Source organism: Cyprinus carpio, chromosome A7, assembly GCF_018340385.1.
Source record: "Cyprinus carpio isolate SPL01 chromosome A7, ASM1834038v1, whole genome shotgun sequence".
Taxonomy (NCBI): domain Eukaryota; kingdom Metazoa; phylum Chordata; class Actinopteri; order Cypriniformes; family Cyprinidae; genus Cyprinus; species Cyprinus carpio.
The window spans coordinates 14,153,161-14,174,099 of NC_056578.1; the positions used below are offsets into that span (position 1 = coordinate 14,153,161).

Consider the following 20,939-nt stretch of genomic DNA (forward strand, 5'->3'; position numbering starts at 1 on the left):
ATTAATGTACATTCTACTGATTTGGACGTCACAACCCAAGGCATAAATCAGAACAGGTTGAAATATATAAACAAATCAGTAATACCTTAAATAGTACGCCATATGTCTTGTTTACGAAGATGTTATATAATTATTTAGCTGTACTGCACATTGAATATTTACTTTCTATTAAAGAATAACAAATGGGAAAGAATGAATCATTCACAAGCAATTATTCATAATTAAAAAAAAAAATAAATTCAGTTTTGCAGATCAAATCTACTAGTTCATGCCAGCTCACTGAGTAAAGTGTGAACTTGTTCATTAGTGCTGCAGCAGAGAGTAAAACCAAGAAGACTTCCTAGGTTAACCAGCTTGACCAATAGCTTCAGTTTTGTTGGAAACCATAATGGCATCAGCCTGAACCATGTAAAGATGATGTTTTCAGCAGGGATACCACAAAAAGTTCACCTCAAAATGAAAGTTTTCTGAATATTTACTCACCCCCGGGCCATCAAGATATAGATGAATTTGTTTCTTAACTGAAAAAGATTTGGAGAAATTTAGCATTACATTACTTGCTCACATGTGGATCGTCTGCAGTGAATGGGTGCCGTGAGAATGAGAGTCCAAACAGCAGATAAAAACATCACATTAATACAATGACTCCAGTCCATCAATTAATGTCTTGTGAAGTGAAAAGCTGTGTGTTTGTAATAAATCCATCAGTAAGGCATTTTAACTTTAAACCATCGCTTTTGGCCAAAATACCATAATCCATAATAACACTTCCTCCAGTGAAAAAGTCCATCCCCAATTGTCCTCTTACATCAAAACCCAATGACATATCTGTTTAGAAATGTTTCAGACTGTTTTTGCTAGTGCTTGATCTGTGCAAATTTTTCTCCTGATTCAGAAAAGATGACTTTATTAAAGAAAAAATATCCTAATGATGGATTTGTTTATTACAAATATGGATTATAATTGTGTGGATTACTTGTCTATTATTGTGATGCTTTTATCAGCTGTTGCACTGTCATTCTGACAACATCCATTCAGTGCATCCATTCATGAGCAAATTATGTAATGGTAAATTTCTCCAAATCTTTTCCAGTAAAGAAACACACTGATCTATTCCTTGGATGACTTGAGGGTGAGTACATTTTCAGCAAATTGACATTTTAGGGTAAACTATTCATTTAAGAACATCATATATCAAACAGTAATAATCGTTTCTCTTTTCCTCTCTACTTCTCCCACACTCTTATCAAAATGAACTTGTTCCTTGCCACTGATTTCACCATGGCTAATGTATGAGGATGTGTGTAAGTATGGCTCAGTGAAGTGATGCTGGCACTAGTGTCCAGTCATTAGTCATAAAAAGCTGAAAGCTCTCTGACTACATGACCTATCTGGCGAATTTTCTCTCAACAAAGTGCAGATGTGCATACAAATGTAAGTAAGATATTTATTTAACAGTGTAAACAGCTTCACTGATTATAATGATAGTGCCTGAACTTAACAGCTTGTCTGATAGTCTTCAAGATGTCTTCAAAGGAGAAAAGCAAGTCCAAGAGCCAGCAGGTGTCAGTGTATGAAGGTTTAACACACTATCAACTCCAGACAACAAGAAAACAATTTTCTTCAGAATGAGATAGCTCAGACCCGTATTGACAGTATAAGTTCCCACAAATTAACACAGATCAACATAATTGCTTATATATATATATATATATATATATATATATATATATATATATATATATATATATATATATATATATATATATATATATATATATATATATATATATATATATATATACAGTTACAAGTGTTTTATTAATGCAGTTATTTTACCATCGCAAAAGCTTCTCGAAACAGAAAAGTGAGCGACTGTCAGTGAACTTTTATTTTGAAGCCGCTCTGGCTTCACATTCGGAGGATGCGACAAACCAAACCTCAAGGCTACTTTCTGGGCTACTGTGGTGCGACCCGAAGGCGAGTGCGATCAGCAGGGAATGACGCTTTTAATCGCCTTATTTCTCAAGTAACTACACCAGAAAAACAATAAATAAACCGGTTTGTATTTGAGCTGCCTAATTATTATAATTTTTTACTTTTTATGGATCTGTGAAGCCAGCACGAGAAGCTCATGTGCTAGCTCACTGGCTAGCCAGCCAGCCTTTGTTCCATATTCAGACCAGTGTGGCCATAAATTAGGATTCAGCCTTCAACTCTTGCATGCTGACTCCGTGTACGATTGTTTTATTCAAATAAAACTCGTTGCATCCCTGGGGGTGGTGCACACCGACTTTGTTGCGGGAGGAATTCAGCTGTCTAGTGTTTGTTCGCTTGTATGAGTTGCGTCTTGGCTCGGTCGTGCATAGGTTGCCATGGAGCATTGTGCAGCTCCGCAGCTCGAGAGCACGAGTACGCTCTCTTCACCTCCAGACTCAGCGGAAAAGCCTGGAGGAGATGCCGGGGAGATGACAGCTAAGGATGCATACGAGTGCCGGATTTGTGGTTATAAAGCGCGAGACGTTAAATGTCTCAGTCAGCATCTGCACGCCGCTCACCCTGTCACCAGTCTTTCGGATGATGTGGAGACACCCTGCTTAAACGGTGACCTGGAAAAGAGCTTCGTTAAGGATAAAGTAAGTAAAGTTTTGTTTTCATGTCAGTATTTGACGATCTGCATGAGTTTGAGTCGCCATGATTTTGCCAAGACATGTTCCTGGATCAACATTTCTGTCCAAAAATAGACCTAACCCAATCCAAAAAAAAATTAAATTTTTAATGCAATGTTAGTGTTTATTATAAATGATTTATACTTGAAAAATGCAATAGCCCCATCTCTCCTCTGGGTTTTAGGTTTACATACTTAAGTGCTAATGTTCATGGGACATTCAGGTAACTTTACCTGTTGTACAGTTGATTGATTATTGTTTCTGGCAAAAGGTTAGCCAGTTTTGAGCTGTTAAATAGCTGTAAAACCTGGAACAGAATTAGCAGTTTATATATACATGGAGTGGAAATGTTTTTAGAACAATCTTTTTTTCTGAAATTTTGTTAGTCTTCATAGCTCAGAATTTGAAGGAATATTAGCTGTAGGTATACCTATGTTCCACTAAGATGTTTGACATAACCAAGGCTTTTCAGCAAAAAAACTTTATTTTGTGGAAAACACAGAGATCAAAATTATAGAACAGTAATCACTGTAGCACGGAAGAAGATTACAACTAAAGTTTTGGAGGGTTACAGCTGTCAGAAATTAGTAGGAAGTGTAGAGACCCTGCTTTGAATGACTAAAGCACCTCTGCGGCCGCAGGACATCACTAGGTTCTCACACTCCGCTGATGTGATCTCGGTCCACTCTTCTTCCACTCTCTTCCATAGTTCGGTCACTGGAGTGGGTTTCTTAGCCATAACTTTGTTCTTAGCGTCAAGGAACAGCTTTAACCATTTTGCAGTGTGACGAGTCATTGTCTTGCATGAAAATTGAAGGCTAATTTGGAGATGCTTGCAGGGAAGGAACTGAATGTTGCTGAAGGAAGTTCTGATAAACATTTGCATTCACACTGCCATGTAGCTTTATAAGAGGCCCAACTCCTGCCGCAGAAAACATCCCCAAAACCATGACACTTTCTCTTCCACCTTTCACTGACTTCTTTACGCACTCGGGATTCAGTCTTTTCCCAGTTTGATGCCAAACAAAATGTTTCCCATCAGACACAAATAAATTAAACTTGCTCTCATCACTAAAGTGAACATTGGACCAGTTCTCTTCTCTCCACATAACATGCTCCTCAGCAAGGGTGAGCCTAGCCTTTTGGTTCTTTCTGCTGATGAGAGGCTTGCTTTCAGTCCAACTTCTCTTAAACATGCTTAGACAGATCCTTACCCTGTTCAGCGTTGAACTGGCAAGCAATTCCATCTGCAGTGTTGAACCGATCTTGCAATCTCAGTGAAAATTAGAGGAATGTTGCCAGTTAAACAGGGTTTGTCATATAATTAATTAAATTAACATCAATAACTAGGAGCCCATCCACACAGAGACATTTAGCTGTATAAAATTATCGTATCTGCGTTTTATCCTGACGGATCCGGCGTTTTGGGAGTCTGAAACTGGGTCCCAGAGTGGATAAATCTGAAAACCCTTGCGTTTTCATGTGTACAGCCAAGCTGTATATTTTGTGAAACGATTATGTCATCAACCCATGTCTTGACCCTAGTCAGACACCGCTAAGTCACATAACAACAACAACAGTGGCGGACTACATGCTTGTGTTCATGCTGCAGAAGCTACTGAGCCTTTTAGCTTTACTAAAGCAAAAAAATTTATATACAGCAACATCTTCTTACCGTTTTTAGTGTATCTCTGTGGCAGAATTGCAGCGCCACATACCGGTCTGGCATGTATACTACATAGTTTTGAGTCGGCTTCATATGTTAGCAAATATTTCTAGAGACAACGTCGTGTTTACAGAATTTTTTTTAGAACAAGGCAAAAAAAAAAAAAAAAAAGATAGGATAGCGCAAGCTCTGGCTTCGTGTGGATGTGGCCTTGGAGGAATCTGTAAAGTGTTCTCTGATTTTGATCAGAGTTATTTTTCAAATAAACAGCAGCATTTCAATTATGACTTTGTAACTTGAACATGTTTTCGGTTAAAGTAACAGACCTTATTTGACTCAAATTGAAATTATAAAAACCCATAGAAAATTCCCACATGAGCTTAATGGTCATTAATTGCTGTGATGTCATATGAGTGGCAGGTTGCTGGTCATCAAAGAAGAGAATTTGTGGTGAGAGAGAGGGAGATAATTAATAAAAAGATGTGTGTGGATAAGTAATTTATCATAAACACTGATGTTATTCCATTAAAAATAATAGTCGATTTTTATTTATTGGTGACTTTAACAGCAGTGAAAGCAAATAACCCATTAACTTTTTGTGCCATGTTAACTTTTTGTACATTTGGAGGTTCTCCAAATGTAACATTTGTATTCATATTTCTTGATCTCACTCCTTTCAGCCAGTCACCACTGGGGGAACAGAATCTGCTTCTCTTCAGACTCCCGAGGACTCAAATGAGACCTCATCCTCCATGGATCCCAAAGAACAGGAAGAGAAGATGGATGACTCACCTGCTCCTGAAGAATCACAGAGCTCATCCCCCGAGTTACCTCAGGAGAAGTCACCCTGCTCTTCAGGGTCTAAGGAGTCCTGCCAAAAAAGGCAAACGGTCTCCTCTGGCACATCGACCCACAACCAGACTAACCTGGTTTGTCTTCCATTGGTATCCGAGGGGTTAAAGCTTATCTGGGTGCGCTCGGAGCAGGTCCACGAGCTGGATGCCATGTCAGATCTCGTAGAAGCATTTAATGCATTCCCATACCCCACGTCGCAGGAGGCGAGCGCTCTAGCTCGAAAGTGTGCGTTACCGCCGGAACGTGTTAAAGCGTGGTTCATGATGCAGCGGGTACGTTACGGGATCAGCTGGGCTGACGACGACATCCAAGAGACGCGACGCAAGCTGTGGCGCATTCAGAAAGGAGCGGTTGCTGAGGAGTGTGTGGAAATAAACGACGAGGAGGATTGTTTAGGACGTGATGAATCTCAGCAGGTTTTTATACCGCCACCTGCGGCAAATGCCCATGTAGATCAGAGAGACCAGACGCCTAAACCCAGCCGGACTGTTCCTCAGCACATCACCAGTGACCAAAACCGCTTGCATTATAGCCAGAATAATGCTTCCCAATCCAATAACGGTGTACAGCATTTGCTCAGTGCTAATGTTGTGTACAAAAACGGTATTGGACCTGCATCCCAAGTTCCTCAAGTTAATCCCCAGTTCCAAAGTGACAGTAGAAACCTAACGCCTCACAATACTGGAGTCCCACTGCGCGATTCCTATGGACGTTCATCATACGTCCAACATGCCGCGATGTCGTACCCCGAGCTTCCTGAGCTTTCACAGTCTCTACACTATTTACCAGGGAAAAAATCGAAAGCACAGCTGATGGTCCTGCGCCGCAGTTTTGTACAGAAGTCTTGGCCCTCTGACGGCGAAGTTCAGCGGCTCCAGAAAATGACTGGACTTAATCGGCGTGAAATTCGTAAATGGTTCGCAGACAGCCGCTACCAGCTTCGCAAGAACGGCAGGGCATGGCTAGCCAAGCTTGCAAGGCAAAATCGGTCTTCGCAGCTGGTGCAGCAGAACTCTCACACTGAGCTGGAGAACGATGTTCCACCTAGTGCTGATTTTTATGACAACAACGAGGCTGACGACACAGAGGCAGGGTTTGAGGTTGATGTAGATTTGGCTGACGATGAGGCACCAGTCAGCCAATCAAATGAGACCAAGGAGGAAGTAAGTGATGAAGGTGAGTTTGATGACGGCAGTGCTTCCGTTCAACAATATTCTGCAGACGTCTCTCCCTCTCCTTCTCCATCATTCCTCCGTGGCCGGGTAGAACCGAACGTGCGACTTCGTAAGAAGACGAGGGAACAGTTGGAAATGTTGCGGCAAAACTTCCTTCGCTGCCAGTGGCCCACAAGCGACGACTACCTGATACTCCAGCAGAAGACGGGTTTGACACGGACAGAGATCATCCAGTGGTACGGAGACACGCGTTATCATGTCAAACACAATCAGATGCGCTGGATGACCTCAGAGGAGAGGGAACGCATCATCGCAGTTATAATGCAACAGCAGAAAAGGGGTGGGAATTATTCAAGGGGGAAAGTCTCATTTGAGAAGATGGGCTCTGGGTTGAGTTTAGGTGATTCTACATTAATTAACCAAGGTGGAGGGGGCAAAGCCGCAACATGGAATGAACTTTTTAGGGGAAGTACCCCAGTTCTGCCTGAGGGTGAACTCTGACCTCAGAAGCAAAGTCAGTTTGCGATGGCATTTGTAGCTGTGCAGATAGGTGGAAACTGAATTCCATATTACTGCCAAAGATGTTACACAAAACCTTTTTTTTTTTCCTCCTTTAACCTGTCTGGATATTTCCATCCCAGTTTAATGCTATGATCCAGGGCCTTGTAGAACCTCTCACAACATTGTTATGCAATATGTATCTCCAAAACTAAGCATCTTACTTGAATAAAAAATATTTAGTATTAGAATATCTACTTTAAAGTAAATAAAACAAAATTGTATATGGCAAGGCACTGAATGACTGTACAATGTATTTTGTTTTGTAGCTTGTTTTATCAGAGGTTTGTTCATTGTGGTTCTCAGTGTGACTCAACAGAGTGAATGCATGTGTGTTGCCATTTTCATGTTTAAGTTGCACTTCGAGCTTAGATATGTAGATGTTTGCTTTTACAAAGGTCAATTGTATTTAAGGTTATAAACATAACTGCAATCTTTTAGAGCCACAGTTTGCTACACAAATGTTTCTTTGATGGAAACATTGTGCTGACGTAATACTACATAATTTATGTGCTTGATTTCCTCCAACACCAATCAATCTCTCCCCCCCCAATCAATCTCTTTATTTGTGATTTTAATTATTATAAATATTATTTGAAGACTAATTAAAATCTTGAGTAGTCAAAATATGGAATTTATTAGTCTATGCATTGAGTAAGCTGGCTAGAGAGACTGACATTTTTGTGCTGAAGCTTTTTGTACCACTTTGGTTTTACTTAATAAATTGATCTTAAAACATTTTTATATTACATTTTTCGTTTTCGAAACATTCACTGTTATGACAATTTTGTTTTTACATAATATTTACATTTAATCATTTAGCTTATGTTTTTATCCAAAGCGACTTACAAAATGAGGAAGATGAAATTATACAGTCTATCACATAAAAATATTGAATGGTAAAAGTGAAGTGAACACTTATAAAGAAGGTCAAACACACAGAAGTAACATGGGTAGCCCTAGACTAAGAATAAAAAATAAAAAATCACTCCTAAAGAGCAGTTTTCATAGAAACGAGCATTTTCCTGGAGCAATTTTCCATTAAACCACCAAAGTACATACAAAAACAATAACAATTTAATGCATTAGGTATCAACTAACAAATAAATGCTGTTCTTCCGAACCTTCATTCATGATTCCCAATTATAAGAAATATTTCTTGTGCACCAAATCAGCATCTTAGAATCATTTCTGAAAAAGATGTGTCATGTTGAAGACTGGAGTCATGGCTGCTAAAAATTCAGCTTACCATCAGAGAAATAAATTACAATGAACTCAAACGTTTGAAGGGTGGTGTTTAAATTTACATTTACCTCGATTAATAAATGTTGTAAAATTGTTGCTCATTCATTATACCTAATGCATTAATGTTAAAATGTGTTATTACATAAAACTATCTAGAAAACATTTTAGAAAAAAAAACGGATCTCAGATTCATGTCCTATAAATTCCAAGTTTCTCCGGTTATTCCCAATACTTGATAGGTTTGTCATGCTGGGCTTGAAGAAGATCTGCCCCTTGGATGATACGGCGAATCACAGCAGCAGATGAGATCAGTAAGTGTCCAGCAGCATGGAGGAGAGTGGATATGACTCTGAGGGCCTCCCTGAGAGACAACAGAAGTGTAGGATACAATTCAGTATTTTGTATAAATAAACAGTAAAACAAACCATTAAAGAGCTTAAGAGTTTCCATCTGTAGTCGGTTTACCTCAGGACTTTCTTTGGCCCAATGCATTGGAAATCTGCACTGACAGAGTAGAGCCCTTGGAATGTGGCTTTCACATTCAGCGAGCCGAATACGTCTTTGGGGTGCGTACGGTAAAGATCAAAGGTGATCTGAGCAATGTCTTTTCCTGTCCTTGGTTTACTATCACCTGGTTTGTTTCCACACCTTTGACGTAACTAGGAGGGTTAGAAGAAGTTAAGATAAGGTCCAGAATGATACAAACGTCAACATTCATAAGTGACTGAAACCTTAAAGTCATTGGTTTAGTTTTTACAAAACAATAATTCACTGGGATTTTTGCCTCATAATAAGAGGTGTGATGAGAATAAATGTGAAAAAACATTCTGCCTGAAATAAAACACATACAGGGTGAGGTTTCCAGATCTCTCCAGGTGTCAAGGCCATGAAACCGGTGTTGTCTGGCAGGGCTAAGAGGAACTCTTCTGAGTCAACCTCTGTCCCATCCTCTTCACACACCAAAGTCAGCACAGTAGATATCAAGAGAGCCTGGGCTGCCTGAGGTAAGAATCACAGTACAAAATGTCCCACAATGTTCAAATGCACCACAAATGTTTATGATAAATGTCTTCAGTTATCCTGGACATTGCAGGATGTCTAAAAACTGGTTGAGTTTCTGTGTAACATATGTAACACAGGGCAGGGGGCGCTACACACAGACAAAACCACTGCAAAGCCCTAGAGGGGAGGTTGACCAATGTGTCTACATCAAAAAGCCCATTTAGGTAGCGGCAAAACTTCCAGTTAAACGATGTTTAATTTCCTACCTTCTCTTTGAGCTCCTCTAGAGTTCCAGCAGTGACTCCCTTTTTGACCTCTCTGTTCGAGGAACACACTCTGAATGGACGCTGAGGGGGCGACCAAACCCGCCGAGACACTGACCTGAGAGAAAGAGCCACAGGGAATGATGGGGAGGCAGAACGGCAAAGACTAAACAGAGTATAAAAAAATGGAGGTTTTGTCAAGAGTCAAGAACTCCACTTAAAGGAAGAGTTAGCACAATAATGCTTAATTATTTACTCACCCTCATGTTGTATGACTTTCTTTCTTCCTCGGAAGGATTTTGAAGAATTGTATTGTTGGTCTTGGTTCATATGGCTTACTGTATACACTAAATGTCAAGTCTTCTGAAGCCATGTGAAAGCTTTGTATAGAACAAATCAAAATTTTATAATTACTGACATCCTTGTAATTCTTGATGTCCCCCCTAGCTGTTCTTGCCATTTTCAAGGGAAAAATAATTATGCCTAAAATTGTAAACAAATTTTCTTAATATTTGATCACTGAAGCATCCAGTTCATAAAGTGACAAATCAGATCGATCTGATTCTGGAGTCTGATCTGATCACAGCTCACTAAAAGGAAATATTATCACTAAAATATCACTTGAATGATGATATTTCGATCTATTTATAACACAAAGCTATTTAATGTCTTTTAAAATACTTATATGGTGTTTTGTGTCTCTTATGAGGTTTGAAAACAACAGAACATGATAAAAGCGACCAAGATGATTCTTCAAAATCCTTTGTGTGTGTGTGTGTGTGTGTGTGTTCCATGATAGAAAAAAAATCCATGGAGGTTTGGAACAACATGAGGATGTGTAAATAATGACAACATTTTCCTAGAATAATCAATGACTGCTTTAAAAGTGGGACAAGCACAGACAGCACATGGCTGTAATCAAACTCGGTCTTATCTAAAGAGTTGTTAATGGAGTGAAACAAATGTCTTGAGAGAGACCAACAGTTAAAGTCCAATGTTAAGGACAAACACTGATCAAACTAATTCAACTAAATATGTCAATTTGTATTTTTGTATCTATGTACTAACAACTTTGATCAAATGTATATGTAAATCTGACTGTCTTACTCAAAGCATACTTCAGAGGATAAATAGGCATATTGTAAATAACAGTATTGAATATACAACAAAATAATGTTACTAAACTCACTTGAACAGGGAGGCGGTTGTTTCCATTATGATCTGTGGTTGAGGTCTGTGCCTGTCACCTCTGTTTGAGTTGTTTACAGTCCTTTCTGTCTCTGTTTGACCGTCTGAAGTAAACTAGCGATACTGAGTAACAGCTGGCGGAGAATATCTTTTTGACAATATTGTGTTGTGTGATGCTAGCCAAGTGGACTTTGACTGTGCTGGAGGATTTATCCTGATAGCATTTGTCATTGGGCAAGGTCTCTTCTCTGAGTGTACTTGTGTGTTCAGGAGCCAAAGTTTGAATGATGTAGGAAGGTTAGAGCTGTAACACTTGAAAAGTTAATTTCCCTTGGGATTCTACAGTACTTGAAATTGGATGACTTTGATTTTGAAAGCCAAAACTAATTTTTCGACTCTACGTCATAATAAAAAGCATAGAAACAAGGCATTAATTCAATGCAAAAACAAATAAATTAGGGCAAATTTGTCAAGATCAGGAACAAAATTCAGATAAAAGACAGCTGCCTACAAAACAGTTTTAAAAAAAATGTTTTTTTTTTTTTTTTTTTTTTTCGTAAAAAAAAAAAAAAAAAGCTCTCCTCTTTGTATACTTCACACCGGAAACAACATTTCGTAATTTTGGCGCGAGAAGTGTATTTCTACCGCGACTATCATTCACTGAGATCAGTGCTATTCTTATGAATCATCAGTTGTATTTATAAACGTGCCGTATTGGCTGTAAATATAGATCAAAGGACAGAAAGCTTCACACCGCGTTAAATTAATTTTGTTTGTGACTTTTAGTTCGAGCTGTATAATAGATTTCATTTTTACGTTTACGAATCAAGTAACGTTAAGCGATTTCCAAAACACCAGAGTTGTTTATTTTCTGGACGGAGAGGACAATGAAAACCGCGACTAACACTATGAATGAAGGTGGGTCTGTGCGGTGTAGCTCGTAAAAATCTAATATTAAAAGAATATTTTATGCGTTTCTCTGTTGTGCATTTGTTGTTAGATGCTAGGGATTTTCTATGCAGATTTATTCCCGCTAACATGTTAAAGGGATAGTTCACCCAAAAATGTAAATGTGATGTTTATCTGCTTAACCCCAGGACACCCAAGAGGTGACTTTGTTTCTTTAGTAGAACACAAACGAAAATGTTTAGCTTCGGCGTTGCAGTCTCTCAGCAGTACAATGCTTGGTAATGGTAACAGAATCTGAGAGAAAAAAAACATGCACAGAAAAATCCAAATTAAACCCTGCAGCTCGGGACGATACATTGAAATATAAAGACACAAAACGATAGGTCTGTGCAAGAAACTGAACAGTATTTATATCGTTTTTTACCTCTGATTCACGCAATGACCAAACTGTTAGAACTCTCGTGAACGCGCTTCACAGCAGCCTGCATCTTCTTCTTGGTGCTTTATGGCGGATCGCAGAGTTATAAGTGCATTACCGCCACCTATTTCTCAAGTGGACCATTGACACTCTATCTACAATCTCAATCAGGAGTGTCAATGGCATAAACAATGCTTTAACTGTGTAGCGCACATCTAAATATAGATGTGCATATAAGAGCTGTAAATATCTAGAATTAATGTCTGAATGTCTGTATGGGTAGTTGCATGACATTTTCAGCACTGACACGCTGAAATATAAAATCATATTAAAAATGTCCTTAAATTAATTCTAGCTTCTCTCTCTCTCTCTCTCTCTCTCGCTCTCTCTCCAAGATAAAATGAGTTCCAGTACAGATTGCTTGTTCTAATTGTTTCAGATCTTATTTTCAACAGACACACCTCTACTCCTGTCAGCACTGCGGCTCATAGCTCCACCTTTACGCCTGATGTCTGCAGCCATGTGGAAGGTGATGCTGCAGAGAGACGCAGTGCATTATGGGAAACTGGAGGAGACCATAACATCACTTTGTGAGACTGTCCCGGGCCTGCTCCATTACAGACATCATGCCAGGCTGACAATAGGTTTGCGGGCACTGGTGAGATCACTGAAAAGTACTGCCTGCAGCACATGAAAAAACACCTATAGCATGTACTTTTTTTTATGCTGCCATCTTTGTCATTCTCAGTTATGACCACATGCACTGTAAATTGTCCATTACGGTTTAAGCTACATGTGATTCAGTGAAGTAGTCTCTGTCATGTATTGAAACTTTGTTGTTTTCCAAGGTTTTTAGTCTGTGAATAGTAAAGACATTTCTTGGCTTTTTATGCTGCTAACCTAAGATGATCTTGGAGGAGCTTCGTCAATCAGATCTTCCTGATGCTCAGTGTGTCCTCCAGGAGCTGCACAAGCTGCAAGAATCCTCCACTGCCATCGGAAAGGTGAGTTTGGCCCTGACACTAGTGCAGAGTCTTGTTTGTCTCATTATGTTAGGCTAGTTTTATTCTCATCTAGCTTCTTTAGAAGTTAAATAGTGTTCTTGAATATAATTTCACAAGAGTTACATGCGACAACAAGGACTGTAACTTTCTTATATCCTCAGAGGACGGATCAAAAGGTGGAAGAAGCTAAACTCAACTTCCAGACCCTGGTGCACTCTCTCTTGAAGAATGCAGCAGCCAGAAAACAGTTTTTCAAGGTAAAACAAACAAACAAAAAACCTCAGAGAACTGCTCCACAAATACTCACATCTCCCACCTGATATGTTTTCATGAGAGTGCAATTTGTCTGTCAATGAAAGAAGGCACTTCGAAATTATCTGTCACTGGTTGGTAAAAGCCTAAAAATCTTCAATTAATGCAAACTTTAATTCATGTACACTGACATGGTTTTGTCTTTGACTCCAGGAGGAATTCCATATTCACTATGGAGGAAGCTATGTGGCCAATCTAGAGAAATTATTGTGGGAGTTTCTAATTCGACTGGATAAACTATTACCAATTCCAAATCTTGCTCAGGTATAATTCATTATAAGGTTCAGAACAAAAACATTTTTTTTTTATTTTTTTTTTTTTTTTTTTTTGCTTTTAAGAATATCAGATATATTTTTTCTTCCTTTGCTTTTAGAGTATGTTGTTGTTGTTGTTTGTTTTTGTAATTTAAGCTACTCTGAAAATAACCTGTGGTGCTGTCATGGCATAATAGTGGGGTGGGGGGGGGATCACATGCGAATATTGTTTACTTTTTATTTTATTTATTTATTTATTTATTGAAAATTGTACATTATAACCTTTTTTTTGGTTGATAAAATTGTCCAAAATATTTAGAAAGTTTGAAACGCTTTCTGGCACATTGCCAATTTTTTATTTTTTTTACATTTGACCTTTTGATACATTTTGTAATGCTTTATGTATCATTTAATTAATGTTCAATAAAAAATAAAAAAAAAGATTTTCAAGTGTGAGTTCCAAGTATGGTCCATTACACATTTGCTATTTTCCAAATTAAAGAAAGGAATTGCCTGATTAAAGTTTTCAAGTGAGCACTTGCTGACTAGTGCCCTGCTTGGTCAAATGCTGATTGCGAATGCTAATGCTGCTGTTTGGGATAGGACCACTGTTTTGTTTATGCTCAATGCTCACCATTTTGTATTGTGATGTCTTATTCAGACAGTCTCGTGGCTCAGTAGTGACCCTGCTGTTCTGGAGGAGTGTGCACGCTCTGCATCGCAGCCCCAGCTGCTCAGGACTCTGCTGCAGCATGAAAGATGCCTCGGACACCTCAGCTCAGGTATGTCTGGGAAGTAATTGCTTTTCTGAAAGCACAAGATTGAATTCTTTCCTTTTATGCCCCTAAACATCTGTCTTGTCCTCCTCTGTTTTTCTTTCCTTCTCTATGTTTCAGCATCTTTTCTGTCATCTACTGGTGATGCGATCCTGTCTTCCCTTTCCCTCCCTCTTTCGGGTAGAGTGTTGCAGACTATCCAATCAGAATCCACTTCCTTATCCAACAGGGTCACAAATCCCGCCCCATCAACACCCAGAACCACTCGCAGAGCCGTGAAGAAAGCCCAGTCACAAGTCGCACCAGTTATTGGGTCCATTTCCAATGACATTCTCCAAAAAACAGTGAGAAGGTAGCAAGTTTAGGACAAGAAGTTAAAACAGCTTCTGAAATGTCTAGAAATACCAGAAGCAAACAAAGATCATGTTCTAAAAAACAGCTTGGAGAAGGATCCTGAAGAGGAGTATTTTTTTCGGGAATATGTTGGTCACAGTGATCAGTCAGTCATCCGGCAGTGAAGCAGAAGAAGAGGAGGAGGAGGGCAGCAAAGAAGAAATAAACAGTAGGAAGGGGAGTAGTGAGAAAGCAAACAAATTCCCCAAAAAGACTTAAGTTAGAAATGGAAAAAGAGGGGAAGATGTTACAATGAAATATTCCACTAGGATAAACTCTGAGGCCATTGAGTCACAGGAAGAAGCAGAAATGAGTGCTCTGCTCATTTCCTGCATGAAGCTGTCAATCCCAGATTAAACGACAATGATCTTCCTGTCTGTCCAAATCATCTGTCTGATGAAAAGAAAATTACAAAGTCTCCATGCCAGCCTGCTTCAAAAGACAGTATGGGAAACAGTGACTCTGTGATGCGCAAGAGGAAATTTATTGATTTGAGTTCAACGCCAGAGAACCACCTGATTTATCAGTCAATAAGCCGTAAAAACATGACTTTATTTTAATTTTATAATTGTTTTTTTTGTGTGTGTTTGCTGTATTTTCTAATTCATTCTTATCAGAATTTCTTGTTCCTTAAGAACTTCTACTTGCTCTCCATGTATTCCCCTCATTCTGCATCTTCCAGTCGGTAGTCCAGGTAACTACAGTTTTCTTTTCTTTTCTTTTTTGGCCTTTTATATGGCAGAGGTGTAGCTTTTGGTTTTTCATCTATTTTAGAAACACCATCTCTCTCAGTTAAGTCATCAGATGACATCATTGTGATGATGAGAAAACAGACGATGTCAAGAGAAAAGTTTGTACCTTAATTGGCTCCTGAACAACATGAAAGTGATCATTTACAAAAAGGCATTTTAAGATGAATCTTTTCCAAACATTTGGTTCTAGGTTTAATCTGTCCCTGAACTGTGTTTCGATCTGACTGCTTCTATTCAATCAGCAGCATTGCAAAACAAAGAATGGTACATATGTGCCCACACTGCTGGAGTTCTGGAATCCTGTGTTCTGTTCCACATTGTCTCTTGGAAGCAGACATTGATGCAGTTGTACTGGAACATCATTCTTGCTTAGACTTTGATGCTGCAGTGTTTGTTGTTATATAGATAATACTTGTATTAGTCATAAGTCTTAGATTTTATTTAAAAATCCGAAGCTCCTTACCATGTAGTACAATTGTAACCAAGGAAACCTACCTGCTTTTAGGAAGCGTGCATTAATAATTAATAATCATTTGTTTTATTTTTATTCTATCTGTATAATGTAGAATGATGCTGTTGTTGTTATATGTAATATATTTAAATAAAGAATTTTGTTCACTGCTAGATCTTTGTTATTTTTAAGGGAAATTAATCATTCTGAACAAGGTGCCCTCCATAAGAGAAAATGTGAAAATATCTTAAGTCATGCAAGTTTCTATTTCTAATTCCTTTTTAAGCTAAGTTAAAATTATTGTAAACATTTTTTTTATTTTTAAAATCTAAAAACTATAATGCCAGTAATCCCAAACGACTGGAAAAGTCAATTCACGGGTTGAAAAATGTGGAAAACTATACATCAGAAAACTAAATGAATGTGACAAAATTAGCAACAAAATTTTTTTTTTATTACAATTAAATGTTTGTAATCGTAATATGAATTTCTGCATCAGCTGTTACAAATGTGTTGTTTCATTCAATTAGAAGGTTTCATTCTGTTACTGCCTCTGTGCCACTCCTCTTACAGTCTGCAGTTCATGCCTCCGGTTACAGTGATAGTCTCTCCGGTGATGTATGAGGCTTCGTCTGAGCACAGGAAGGCAATCACACCACCTACATCTTCTGGCTGCCCAAGTCTAAAAGATCAACATTACATAAGAATCAGGTTTCCTGCATCAAAAAGCAACAAACAAATGAAAGCTTATGAAAATGAAGGAATAGCTTGTGGACAATTACTTGAATGCTACCTAACAGGTAATGGGATTTTTAAAAACATTATTAATCATGCAGTCATACACTTTAGCTATATAAAAAAACTACAATGGTGGATAATATTAAATATGTAATATTTTTGTGGTGCATAATGCTAGTGGCAAAATTCAGTTTCCTACTCGTGATAATGCAATTCTCAGACATGCTCAGGTATGATTTTCAAGCGCCACGGTACTATTAGTTTAAAAACAATTTCATTCACTGTCTTGACCGCAATTGTACAAACCTTTTTATGCTTGTCTGTTTCAAGAATTCTTCAAGCATACTCTCATTTTCCCACAGCTACAGAAGAACAGAAGCAAAGGGTTATACAGATGAATGTTGTAAAGACTCTAATTGATGTTATAAATTACAATTAGACAAAGACGAGTAACACTAAGGTGTCCTTGTTACACGTTAAATGTACTTAATATTCTAATAATTAATTATACATAATTAAATGCAAATAACCCTAAGCCAAAACCTAACCATATAGTAAGTACATGTAGTTAATTAATATTACTCAGTACTTATATGTATAAGTACATTGTAACAAGGACACCTTAAAATAAAGTGTAACCCGAGTTTCCAAGAAGCTCTGAAAATGAAAGGTGTAGGAAATCCTTACAGCGGCACTAAAACGCGTCTTGATGATGCCAGGGGCAACACAGTTGATCCGAATGTTACTGTGGGCGAGATCAGGAGCAAGTGCTTTGGTTAAACCGAGCAGGGCGGTCTTACTCACGCTATAGGGGCCCAGACCCTAAGAGTCAAAGAGTGACAGCAAGATGAGCTCTCAGCTAGTGCTGAATGAAAAACAGCAGATAAAGTTTACAAACCTAATTAAAGAAAACCCCTTTAGTGCTATTAACTTTAGAGCAAGTAGACATCATACTTGCATTGGCTGGTACCCTGCGACTGAAGACACAATCACAACCGACCCACCCCTGAAAATGAAAAGGTCCCAAGTTAGGCGCAGATATAAAGTTTATTTTGAAATGCTGCTGTTTTCTATTCCCCCCCTCACATTTTTCACTTGTCTCACCCTCTTTTCTCCATGTGAGGCACAACCTGTTTGGTCAGAAGGAACGAAGCTTTCACATTTACTCCAAGTATCTGTGGACATAAAGCAAATGTCACTACTGACATTTATATTTATACATATATATTTATTTATATAATAAAAGTTTATCAAGGCTAATAACTTACTTTGTCCCAGACTTCCTCTGTGGATTCTAATATGTTCCCAAAAAACGGGTTCACAGCTGCGTTAGACACCAGTATGTCCACACCACCACACTGTTCAATCGTCTGCAATAAAAAGTAAAAGCATTTAAATAAAATTTCTTCACAATATATGTGACCCTAGACCACAAAACCAGTCTTAAGTGTCGGTTTTTCAAAACTGAGATTTATTCAGCTGAATAAATAAGCTTTCCATTGATGTATGTTTGCTGGGATGGTCGAGATGCAACTATTTTAAAGTCTGGAATCTGAGGGTGCAAAAAAACACAAAATACTAAGAAAATCGCCTTTAAAGTTATCAAAATGAAGTTCTTAGCAATGCATATGATCAATCATGCATCAATGTATTTTTGGCTATTGCTACAAATATACCCAAGCGACTTAAGACTGTTTTTGTGGTCCAGGGTCACACACATTATACATTTGCAAGTTTTAACAGACTTTTGGGTTCATTATAACATTTGCAGATTTTCCTAAGTATGAAGTATTAACTAAATATTTGCTAAAAAGTGCGATAAAGAAACTCCTCACCAAATTAATGAGCTTGTCTCTGTCTTCTGCTTTCCCCACATTGCATGTGGTGCCTATTACTTTTATATTTTTGCTGCGCAGGAGTGACACAGCCTTGTCAACGTTGGCCTGGCGTCGACTGCTCACGACCACATGTGCTCCCCTCTGACCCAAAGCCTCCGCAGCTGCGAGCCCAATCCTGAGAAGATCGGTGAGCGCAAGGGTCTGTCAGCATGTTATGTAAGTATTTAGGATGCATCATTTATATTGTTTTAGTAGTTGTATTATCAGCTTTTACCAGAGGGACTATGTCTTTTTTGTGCTGTGACAGCTACACACTCTTTTGTTTTAAGGATCTGAAACTAAAGAACAGTTGGATAAGAATGGAAATAAAGCATCATACCCATCTGTGGATGCGGTTACTATAGCAACTCTTCCTGACAAATTTGGTGATATGAGATGGGACATCATTCTTCTACCAGCGACAGGATTTGACCAAAGGCACCTGGTTACAGCCTTCAACATTACCTTGGGACAGACAGAAAGAGAGTCTGGATAATAATTGCTACAGCACTATGTAGGAAAGTGGGTTAAAGGTCATCCTGGGGAAAAGTTACAGGTGCACAGAACAGTTTTACACTTTAACATTAATTACATTCCGTGACAGGCAGCTGAGGTGAGAAAGTGTTTATGTGAAGTTCTTCAGAAACCAGCAAGTTATGCTGCTAAACTTTAACATTACTTAAACAGAGCTAAATGTACAAAATCGCTTCATGGTTGAGGAGAGCCAAGAGCTTATCAAGTTGTTTTAAATCTTCCTAAATTATGAATAATAATTGTGACGTATAGGTTAGTAAGAAGAAATAAAGCTTTACCCACGAGCTGAGAAGGTCTGTTGTTCCGGTGGCACTTTGCAAGTAATAAAAATCAATGCCTTTTGTACGTCAGCACCATAGAAATATTATGAACTGGCAGACTGCGTATTGTGGCTTTGTGAAAGGGCGGTGATAAACAGTCCGGAAGTTGTCTCTTATTGGTCATGTTTCTGAATAGTGATTATCCTGTTTAATTCTTCAGTGTATGTGCAATTCGATGGCTACTAATGTTTCTCTGGTGTCATCAATCTGGTGTTGTTATGTTACTATTGCACAGACCGCTGAAGAAGCTGCGTGTAGGTGTAGAGTCGATGCTTGCGTGCTGCCTGTAACTTTTTACAGCGCTGCTCCGGAAGGACCAATCACAGATTAGTGTGATTACTGGATGGTTGGTAACAAAAAAACTGAATGCGGTCAGTGGAGGAATCAGCTCTCTGATCTTTCTCTCTGGAGGAAGATGCTAGTCTCAAGGAACCTTCATTAATTGGTTAAAATTCATCAATCATTAATTCTTAAAAATCCATCTCATATATTAGTAAAGTATTTTATTTCAATTCAAGTAAACTTGTAAAATGTCTCACTAAATGTAAATTGTAGATTGCATTAGATTTATACGATCACAGCTTTTACTGTTAAAATTGTATGCACATATGCTGGTTTTGCACTTGCACCTGCACTTTTAGTAAAAATAAGATACGGTTGGAGCTGAACAGAAAAGTGCAGTCTTTCTTGATCAGTTGCACTTTGTGAGGTCAACAAATATTTAAACAGCACTAAACACCTCGGCAGCGACCCTGTCCTTTTGTTCTATAACAAAGCTTTGTGTTTCTTCAACATGCAGTTCCTGGTGTTAATTCCTGTTGGTCAAGGTATTTTACACTTGTTTTCATTATAAATGGTAAATCTAACTAAGCAGCATAAGAAACTTGGTTACAGCCCACGGGAACCTCTCTCAGATAATATGACATTTATTACGCTGAACCTGTTCAGTTTAGATAATCTAATTGGCTTTCTGGTTTTTATGGGCTTTTTTTCTTTAGACACTAAAAGCTTAAGTTCTTATTTAAATTCCTCAGATGTCCTCTTTGTTTTCTAACTAATGTTTTTGAACAGCTGCCCAGCATATTGAATCAGAGCATGTATAACGCACAACCAGTGAAAGTAAATTCACATAATATAATACAACTTTTAGAAATGTGACAAAAAAAAACCTAGTGCAATCTTCACAAAGGCTTTTCTTCATCATGGTTAGCAGGCCTATCCGATTTCATATTCATTTACACTTTCTGTTTTTATTTTATATGCAGGTAATTGAATACCAGCTTATGGGCAACATGTCTTTACATTGCATTTGAATGTTTTTAACCTTATTCCGGTGTGACAGAAGCATCCTAAGGAGTCATCCTGCAAGAGGACATTCCAGTTCTAGTTATTAGTAAAATATTTATACTTGTTTGATGTTATTTTGGTCAGAAGTTTACATTAGAGGCAGCTGTACCCTTCAGAAGCAGCACTTGGCAATGTTGGTCAAGGTCAGATAGATAGATAGATAGATAGATAGATAGATAGATAGATAGATAGATAGATAGATAGATAGATAGATAGATAGATAGATAGATAGA

General features: G+C 38.2%; 3 protein-coding genes and 1 pseudogene across 4 annotated transcripts; 2 read left to right on the top strand and 2 right to left on the bottom strand.

The window, feature by feature from the left end:
* Positions 1–1,913: 1,913 nt before the first annotated feature.
* On the top strand, positions 1,914–7,984 carry LOC109055768 (zinc fingers and homeoboxes protein 1-like). Its single transcript, XM_019072956.2, has 2 exons — positions 1,914–2,636; positions 5,016–7,984. Exons 1-2 carry the CDS (start codon positions 2,376–2,378, stop codon positions 6,864–6,866), a joined length of 2,112 nt encoding a protein of 703 aa, XP_018928501.1. The 5' UTR covers positions 1,914–2,375; the 3' UTR covers positions 6,867–7,984.
* LOC109055767 (cell death activator CIDE-B-like) lies at positions 7,983–11,109 on the bottom strand. Its single transcript, XM_042759803.1, has 5 exons — positions 10,623–11,109; positions 9,437–9,551; positions 9,018–9,167; positions 8,634–8,827; positions 7,983–8,529 (listed from the first exon to the last, which is right to left on the bottom strand). Exons 1-5 carry the CDS (start codon positions 10,646–10,648, stop codon positions 8,388–8,390), a joined length of 627 nt encoding a protein of 208 aa, XP_042615737.1. The 5' UTR covers positions 10,649–11,109; the 3' UTR covers positions 7,983–8,387.
* Positions 11,110–11,178: 69 nt separating this feature from the next.
* LOC109055766 lies at positions 11,179–16,207 on the top strand (annotated as a pseudogene).
* Positions 16,208–16,322: 115 nt separating this feature from the next.
* Positions 16,323–19,594, bottom strand: LOC109055805 (dehydrogenase/reductase SDR family member 4-like). Of its 2 annotated transcripts, XM_042759801.1 has the most exons (9): positions 19,318–19,587; positions 18,846–18,970; positions 18,464–18,641; positions 17,897–17,998; positions 17,733–17,803; positions 17,583–17,634; positions 17,316–17,450; positions 16,935–16,990; positions 16,323–16,572 (listed from the first exon to the last, which is right to left on the bottom strand). In XM_042759801.1, exons 2-9 carry the CDS (start codon positions 18,965–18,967, stop codon positions 16,458–16,460), a joined length of 831 nt encoding a protein of 276 aa, XP_042615735.1. In that variant the 5' UTR covers positions 18,968–18,970; positions 19,318–19,587; the 3' UTR covers positions 16,323–16,457. The 2 variants fall into 2 exon arrangements, with proteins under 2 accessions (XP_042615735.1, XP_042615736.1); XM_042759802.1 differs by lacking the exon at positions 16,935–16,990 and having other exon boundaries at positions 19,318–19,594.
* Positions 19,595–20,939: the final 1,345 nt, after the last annotated feature.